The sequence below is a fragment of the Bactrocera dorsalis genome, chromosome 3 (assembly GCF_023373825.1).
Source record: "Bactrocera dorsalis isolate Fly_Bdor chromosome 3, ASM2337382v1, whole genome shotgun sequence".
In the NCBI taxonomy this organism is placed as follows: Eukaryota; Metazoa; Arthropoda; class Insecta; order Diptera; family Tephritidae; genus Bactrocera; species Bactrocera dorsalis.
In genome coordinates this window covers 58,874,020-58,883,070 of record NC_064305.1, presented here as the reverse complement: position 1 = coordinate 58,883,070, position 9,051 = coordinate 58,874,020, and the positions used below count along the sequence as shown (strand labels likewise).

Below are 9,051 nucleotides of genomic sequence, written 5' to 3'. Positions count from 1 at the left end.
CATGACTTCGCCAGTCGGACAAAACATGCTACTAATTTCTTTGAATGTTGATTTAACTTTACTGACTTTGCATATTAACTGATTCTTGCTTTTCATTTTAACCAGCGCCATCTGTGGCAAATATGCCAGAAGTTCGTGTTCATTGCAACCTTGCATATTAAAATATACAATAAATGTGGCAAGGCTATTTTGAGCAGCTGATCAGAATTGGTTGTTGTTTTTGCTATAGGTTTATTTTGCTTTAGTTTTTTTACATTTCTTCAGTTTTTTTCTGTGGGGTGGATTTTGTTGCACGTTGGGTGGGCGAAAAATTTAACCAGGTTTCCTGGTTGGTGGTTGCAGACGGTTTTATAATTAATTTAAAGACAAAAAATTAAGTTATTTGCGGTTCATTTCTTATTGCAAACAGAGGCTTTTTCATACAAACGTATAATTTGCAGTTAAAAGGCGTAGCGAATATGATTCGATTGTTAGCAACTAATTGCAAGTATGACAGCAAATTCAAAGTGCAAAGCGGCGCTTCACAAGTGTGATTATGTCATTTTTCATTACAACTCGCGAAATGATATTTTAAAAGAAATTTATCCGTTTTGTTTTTTGTATTGTCATTACTTTGCAGTCGCCATTTAACACAGCAATTGCCGAAATTCCAACAAGTGCCTCAAACACAGCTCAATGGCATACGCGATTTTAGCGGTCATTTAAAAAATGCAAACAAACTCCTACGCGTAGTGGAGCAGCAGGCGAGTAGAGCGGCGGAGACGGGAGGGAAGCGTATATTAAACACACGCCTCATATTACTCAGCGGCTGTGGTGTCACACTGGGGTTGGGCACACGCACATATCTAGCATTTGCGCGGCAAGCGCAATGTGAAAGCAATAGATTAGCAGGTGTAATACAGAAAACATTGCAACAGGAAGATAACAAATTCGATTGGCGCCGGTTTTGGTCCTATTTGGAGCCACACTTGTGGGAGCTGCTCGGTGCTATTGCTGTAAGGATATGTTTTAAATATTGCTATAAATATTATATAGTTTTTAGTGATATCATAACTCAGTGTCGTCGAAGTTTTTTATCAACGGATTTGATAAGACGGTGATTTAAAAAAATACCATAGATTTAAGGCGTTATCGCCTGTTGATTATCTATGGACTGATTATAAATAAGTGTTTTCCATATATGGTTACCAATTTGCTTACTTAAATTTTTGTTAAAGAATATGAAACATAAATAGTGCAATTGTGATAAACATACATAATTCTTTTGTTTCCAAAGGCTGCTCTGATTGTGGCATTCATCAATATACGGATTCCCAATCTTCTTGGGGATTTGGTCAACACCCTAGCGCGCTACGCCAATACTTACGTGAAGGACCCGCTCCACAATTCATTCTTCAGCGATGTCAGGCGCCCAGCGAGTAACTTGCTCAGCCTGTATTTCTTGCAATCGGGCTTTACATTCGTGTATATATATCTGCTTAGCCGGGTTGGTGAACGCATAGCTGCCAAGCTGCGACAAGATCTCTTCAAACAGATCATTTTGCAAGATATTAGCTTTTTCGATGCAAATCGCACCGGAGAACTAGTGAATCGTCTAACCGCTGATGTCCAAGATTTCAAAGCATGCTTTAAGCAATTCTTCTCGCAAGGTCTGCGCAGTATGGCTCAATTGGTGGGTGGTGGAGTGTCACTTTTTCTGATATCACCTCATATGGCTGCAATCGCGTTGGCAGCTGTACCTGTAGTTGTGGCCTTCATGTCATATCTGGGGCGGAAATTACGCAATTTGAGCAAGGATGCACAAGCTCAGGTAAAATTCGTTAACGAAATGAGCAGATGTTTTTTTTTTAATTAAACATGTTTTTTTTTAGTCGGAACGTGCTACAGCTGTGTGTGAGGAAGCTTTGTCCAATATACGTACTGTGCGTTCAAGCGCTTGTGAGTATAGTGAGATGGAGCTATTCAAACGCGAAACTAATGAAGCAGCAAGATTGGCGCAAGACCTCGGTTATGGCATTGCCATATTCCAAGGTCTGACGAACTTCTTCCTTAATGGTTTGGTTTTGACTACGCTTTTCATGGGTGGCCATCTGATGTCCACCGAAAGCCTTTCACCAGGCGCTTTAATGGCTTTCCTGGTTGCATCTCAAGGTGTGCAACGTTCGTTGGCTCAAGGGTCGATATTGTTGGGTACTATGATACGTGGCATGACTGCTGGTTCGCGGGTGTTTGAGGTAATTCATTTTAGTTGCCTTGAAAGATTAACGGTTATAATTACAGTTTGCTGGATTTTTCTAGTATCTACAACTTCAGCCTAAAGTGGAACTGTTGAGAGGCTATGAGATTCCACCAAAGCACCTTAACGGTGAAATTCGATTTGAAAACGTTTCATTTGCATATCCTTCCAGACCAGATCATGTAAATAATAATAACAAATTATGCTGCATATACATATATAGTTTATCAAATATTACTTCACGATAGGTCGTTTTGAAAGACTTCAACTTAATATTGCGTCCCGGTCAAACAGTGGCGCTTGTCGGCGCTTCAGGATCCGGCAAATCAACGGTTGCCGCGCTGGTGGAACGCTTCTATGAGCCAACATCTGGTAATATTAAACTGGATGGTTACAAACTGTCTGACATTGGGCCATATTGGCTGCGCGGCAATGTGCTCGGTTTCATCGAACAACAACCAATACTATTTGCCACAACTATACTGGAGAATATAAGATACGGTCGGCCAGCCGCTAAAAATGAAGAGATTTACGCTGCTGCAAAACTATCGCAATCACATGACTTTGTTAGCGCGCTGCCTGATGGATACGATACGAATGTTGGCGAGCGCGGCACACAATTAAGTGGTGGCCAGCGACAACGAATTGCCATAGCGCGTGCGTTGCTTAAAAATCCAAAAATTCTTATATTAGATGAAGCCACCAGTGCACTGGACGCTACAAGTGAAGCCGAAGTACAGAAAGCTTTAGATACAGCGGTACTTAATCGAACGACCTTGGTAATAGCACATCGGCTATCGACCATAAGGAATGCTGACTTGATTGTTGTGATGGAACATGGTCGTATAGTGGAGGTATGTGTCAGAAATAAAGATTTATTTATTTATTTATATTTATTTATTTATTTTTTTACCAAAATCTTTCTCTTTGATATGACACAGTCCGGCAAGCATGAAGAGTTAATGGCTAAACGTGGTCTCTATTACGATCTAGTGCGTCAGCAAGAGCGCCAACCTGTGCAAGAACCTCAGGAAATTGAAACTAACACTGCCGGAGGCGATGAAAGCAATTTTTCTACTACTACCGATCGCCCGAACATGCAACAGGGATAAAATTAGCACGATGGATTTTTTATCCCATACGACAATACCTCTGAATATTCCTTCAAGTTTTTAAACTATCATGAAGTGAATGTAAATTATTTATTTCCGTACTTACACAGCAGGCAAATGGTAGACTATTTCGTTATTTTTTTTTTCTATTTGGGCTTATATTTGAGTTGAATCCTTTTTAAAACGAGAATGACGTATTGACTAATGAAATAAGTTTAATTTAAGGATAAATAGCAAAGTAATTGTTTGTAAGATTAATATTTAACAATTGTTGATATTAAAATTGGAAATTGTTAAAAATGGAGAAGCTAAGTATTTGAAAATTAAAGGCATTTTTTAATGTTTTCAGGATTTTTTTTTTGTATATGCTTGTGACATAATATCATAATTATTTAAAGCACTTGTTTCGATCCTGTTTTTAAGAAACGGTCTTCCCCGCATTCAGTGCTTTGAGAATTTCCTCCACACAGAACCTCAGAATTAATGAATCTATGGTTTCAAATATTTTTCTTATTAGACAATTTAAATTTGACTTTGAAGTTAAAATTTATAAAAAAATTGATATAATTATTAAGTTTGGATAATTTTATAATTTTTAGACTATTGCGAATTATTCATTGGTTTCGTATTCTCTTTTCCTCTATTTTCATAATATCTGGCATCACTCTGTCACTGTATTGTTCGTGTCGTTCTCGTTTGTTGCTCGTAGTCGTGAACATTTTACTGAAATGGATAAATTTCCGTATTTTTTCTGTAAAAAAGAATTTCAATAGTGAATTAAATTGTGTCGTTAATAGTTTCGGGCTGCCAATATTAAGGTAAAATAAAAAAAATAGTGTGAAAAGTAGTGGCCGAAGCGAAAAGAGGATATTTGTGTGTGCTAAGATGAGGTGTGGGTACAGCGTACGAACGCAAACTTAAAAGATAAAAGTAAATAAAAATCAAACTATCAAAAATACAGTAAAATTCCTCAGGCACTGATTGTGAGTTGAAGTGCCTATTTTTCTGCGTTGTCTTCGTTATTCGCACATGAATTAGCTGGGTTTGCAAGAATATGAATATGACAAAGAAGTTTAATAAGTTTAGTGTATCTTGGACAATGCACAATCACAAAAAACAATAATAATAATGGTGAAGAGGCGACATGTGTACATACATATAAATATTATTTAATAAAAATCTGCCGGATTTCAGATAATAATTGTTTAATTGCTTTTCTCTTTTCATTCCATTTTACTTGTTGTTTCGCAAACTTTGTCTATTGCTTTTACCTTGTTTTTTACTATCAGGTTTTCAGTTTCCTTTTTACTTAATTTTCTTTGATAATGCACAACAGCATTGTCAACTATTGTGAATTAAAGTTGTTTGTAATTGGTGTGATAGACCACAATCAATTGTCAAATTTCATTCATGTCCTCTATTGTAAATGAGATGTTACTTCTTCTTTCCAACGTTGACTCTTTGGGCTTTGACATTCTCTTTTGGTGGTAAAATAAGGAAAAATTTGTGATTGAAGAAGTCAACACGTACGCTCGCGCGGCTGCTATTTTTCTCAAACCAGATAGTGATAGCAATATAAAAAGGAATAAAATTATAATTAAAAAATGTAATAGAAATAATTGCAAGTGAATCAAGAAACAGATTCGAATATCTATCTTTAAATATTTGATTTTTTTTTCTTTTGATTGAAGTGTTTCTCTCCTCGCGTAGTGTCGCGTCCCTTATGCCAATTCGCTATTTAAAAGAAAATCAGTGCACAACTTCAAACATATGTACATATATAAATATATATACATAAAATTGATATAAAATATATACATCTGTGAGAAATATCTGCAACCGTGTCTGAAGCAAAACAAAAATATTGCAAGAATTTAAATGTTTTATTTAGTTTAGTGTATGTAACTCACAAAAATATACTTGGAGAAATTAAAAATTATAAAGCAACTTGAGCAATTATCTATACAAAGCCAACACCCCAAATCAACAGACAACGGAGCAATAAGACAACAGTAACAACAACGTAGTCAACTCAACAACTTTAAACGAGTAGTGCAGTGCATTGTTTGGTAAACAAACCATACTCAACATCAATCAATTAATACCGCAAACGACAGAGTGCTGATAAATTCCCTCACCATTGAGTACACCAGTGCAGCATTCCTTTGGTGCGGCCATATAATTTTGGTTTTTGTTTTTTAAGTGGCGTAATCGTTGTTACCGTTGTACCAAAATGGGCAACTGCTTGAGTTCCGAGAAACCGGATATTCCCAAAAGCATTGAGTGCGCGCCTAATGTGCCCAATGTGGATTGTGTTGGCAGTCAGCCGGCGGATCAAATTCGCGTTGTACAACAGCAGGAGCAAATACGCCAAGTACCGCAAATACCAGAAAACGAAATATCGAATGCAAATGCTAAAATATTTGTAGCTTTGTATGATTACGACGCACGCACAGATGAGGATTTGAGTTTCCGTAAGGGTGAACACTTGGAGATTCTGAACGACACACAGGTTAGTCTGGATAAATATGTAAACTTTTATAAATTTAGAAATTGAATAAATTTTATAATATTTCTTGTTCTATTCATAAAAATATACAATCAAATAATGTATATGTTATTCTTGTGTTTAGTTTTAATTTATGCGTCATCATAAATTTATGACTCAATGGTTTGGCGAATGCATACGTACAGGAATTACTCCCAAACATCTGCAGTTTCTCATGAGTACTCATATATTTACCTAGATACATATATGCCATATAAACATATTCGTTGAAGTGTTTTCATTTAAATTTTTTTTTTTAATAATATAAACGTTTCTACAAAAATGTGGTGGTATTGATCAAACTTAACTTTCGAATTTCTGATATCTTATCTCTTTCGCATACTTTGAATTTTAATATTAGATAACAGTGCCAAACAAAAAAGTCTTATCAGAAATCACATTTGCAGTGTTGTAAGCAATATTTTCTCTATTGATCATCGCATTATTATATATGTACATAGTAAAAATAGCAATTTTAGTTAAATAAACAAAAATGTATACAACCATATTTTTATTTTGAATGAATCCGATATACATATTTTAATATTTATTAGCACAAAACTCTTCAATAAGTGATATTTTCTATGAATAGTACATTTAAACGCTGCAATTTAAAACCACTTAGTTTAGTTTTAAAAATTAAGAGTGAACTTCAGCGACTTGTATTTCAAATGTTACAAAAATGAGAAAAATAATAACAAAAAATTATTTACTAAAATAATCAGTGAATAGACAAGCCACGCTATGCAAAATTTATTTGCATCTAATTAATTGAAAACGCTTTTGCTTTTATATTCGAAAGCAAAGTACTTTGAACCGCAGAGCAAATAAAAATATGGTATTTTCTCGCAACTCGCTTTTGACGTCGGCCATAAGATAGTTGAGCTTTAAGTAATTCAGGCTGCTGAATTTTACTGGCTGGCGCTGTTCACGTCTGACTACTTGCCGCGTATCAGCTGATACTTGAATATGCTTATAAATCAACAAAATTTAAATTCAGTTAGTGAGAAAGAAATTATCCATGGACACGGTGGGTGTGTGGATCCAGTATGGTGTGTATTACTTTTAATTACACTCACACATATACATAGTGTGGCTTTGAGTGCTATTATTGTAGAGTGCTCTGTGTCTACGTTGATTCGCATGTACAATGTAATTATCGCATAATCAATTTTTCAATTCATTGAACGATGCACACTTAGAGTAGTGATCTTTGAGTTGCTGCTTGTCTATGGTTTGCTTGCCTGTTTGCCGGCTTTTTAACAGCTTTAACATATTGCATATTTTTTCCATGGTTTTACAGCTGTGAAGCTCCAAACGCTCGTACATTTTACAATTTTAGTTTTTGTATTGTACGTATGTACATACATGTGTGTATATGTATCTACATATTTATTAACTTTAGTTAACTAACCAGTTAGGCAGCCGCTGTTTGCCTTTACTGCGAACGTCGGCGTACTCGTTGCAGTGTCGAAAACATGCATATGCAGCTGAGTGTTTGCTGTATGAAGTTTATATATGTATGTATGCATTTGTATTTGTATGCATATTGATGTACAATTTAAATTACTGAATGCAATTACCTACAATATATTACTTCGCAGCTGTTGCTATGTTTTTGTTGTGACCTTTTACGTGACAATAAACAATTTTTTCGTTATAGTTTGTGATTTATATACATATGTATGTATTTATTTTTAAAGATGCTAATTTATTTAAATTCTTATTGCAATTGTTTTATTTTCTATATTAATATTTAATTTTTTTTAATGTATAAAAAATTACCAAATTTTTGAAATTAAAACAAATTTTTACTTTTATTCTAACTTTTATATATAATTATTATATCTTTTAATTTTATTTACATAAACCTCTCTTTGATATAATTTTACTCAGCTTCATTTAATTATACCCGACACACAACTATCACTTTTATCACTACTCTTATCCATCTGCGTTTAAACGTTGTAGCAAGCAAAAATTCCAAAACTTTTTTACTCCGTTTAAAGTATTGTTATTTTCTTTATATTTACACGTGCAAAAATTTAATGGAGTTCGCGACAAAAGTCTTGTAATTCATCATCAATGCCAAACCATTTACAGAGTCATTTATTTAACTTAGGCTAAACACACAGTGCAGCAAAATAAATTGAATTGCAGAGTGAGCTTATGAGCAAACAAAAGTTTGCGATGTTAAATATTTACTATAATTTATAAATATGAAAATTCAATAAATTTAATTTTTGAATTTAGAAATTTTCAAGTGTTTTCGATTTTTAAAAAAATTAACTTCATATTTTCTTAATTACGAAACCAGCAAGTTAGTTGCGATCGGGCTCATTTATTTATTCATAATTATAACCTGAACAGAGTAAAGGTTGCCACATGACGAAGGAAACCTCGGGCTCTGATAAAAACGAACTTTATAATTATTTCATTTGGTTTATGAACTTTTTAGGGCTTGTCTGTAAAAATATACATATGTATGTATGAACATATGTGAACTCATCACGCACTCTCTTGTTTGATTGCCTTTACTTTTGATACAAAATATATATTGATTCATGTTTAATTGGAAGATACACGTTTGTTTCCTTGCTTCACATGTGTTTCTCATGGCTGTTTTGCTCTTCACCCCGCTATGTATGTATGTACTTAGGCTTATGTCGTTTAAACGCATCCACTCGCATCGTCGACCATCGTCTGCGGCCATTTACACATACTTGTTTCCATCATATTCCATTTAATAACATTGATTTAGTCACCAATAGTTTCTCAGCTATTTGCCATGTTTCTTTTGTTCTTTTTTTTGTTTTGCTGTCAACGCCATTTATGTCGTGGTGTACAAATCGCTTGGCTTTTCCACTGATTGCATTTTTCTTTTACTATTTACGAATATTTATGTGCGTACATAAATGAATAATTACCTTCCGAAAGCTGTTTGCATTTTAAAGACAACTTCATTATTCGCATAAAATAAATATTCCATTTTTAAGCAATAATTACAGTGAATATTTCACTATGTTCGTATTTTTGCATCGAAATATGCTCTTTGACACAGTTTTTAATCATTCTGATGGCTTATAACGATAACACTTATATGAATGTATTTATTTTATTAAAGTGTGGAACCTTTGATTTCATTTTCCTATTTG

At 34.3% G+C, this 9,051-nt stretch overlaps 2 protein-coding genes across 4 annotated transcripts in view; both read left to right on the top strand.

The window, feature by feature from the left end:
* The first annotated feature begins 221 nt into the window (after positions 1-221).
* Positions 222-3,696, top strand: LOC105222354 (mitochondrial potassium channel ATP-binding subunit). 2 transcript variants are annotated; one of them, XM_011199643.4, is made up of 7 exons: positions 222-487; positions 620-995; positions 1,277-1,810; positions 1,872-2,234; positions 2,299-2,418; positions 2,485-3,090; positions 3,178-3,696. In XM_011199643.4, the coding sequence occupies exons 1-7, from the start codon at positions 459-461 to the stop codon at positions 3,346-3,348; spliced, it is 2,199 nt and encodes a 732-aa protein (XP_011197945.2). In that variant the 5' UTR covers positions 222-458; the 3' UTR covers positions 3,349-3,696. The 2 variants fall into 2 exon arrangements, with proteins under 2 accessions (XP_011197945.2, XP_011197944.2); XM_011199642.4 differs by having other exon boundaries at positions 239-529.
* Positions 3,697-4,197: 501 nt separating this feature from the next.
* Positions 4,198-9,051, top strand: part of LOC125777295 (tyrosine-protein kinase Src42A-like) — a 54,223-nt gene continuing 49,369 nt past the window's right edge. For both annotated transcript variants that reach the window (XR_007422236.1, XM_049451735.1), the window contains exon 1: positions 4,198-5,860. Coding sequence is in view for 1 of the 2 variants with exons in the window: in XM_049451735.1 (XP_049307692.1) it covers positions 5,582-5,860 (279 nt within the window). In the remaining variant the exon portion in view is untranslated. The remainder of the gene's footprint in view (positions 5,861-9,051) is intronic.

Coding starts and splice junctions, on each gene's coding strand:
- LOC105222354 (XM_011199642.4), top strand. CDS start 459: ATGATTCGATTGTTAGCAACTAATTGCAAGTATGACAGCAAATTCAAA. Junction 1,811..1,871: donor GCAAGGATGCACAAGCTCAG/GTAAAATTCGTT, acceptor GTTTTTTTTTAG/TCGGAACGTGCTACAGCTGT. Junction 3,091..3,177: donor AACATGGTCGTATAGTGGAG/GTATGTGTCAGA, acceptor GATATGACACAG/TCCGGCAAGCATGAAGAGTT.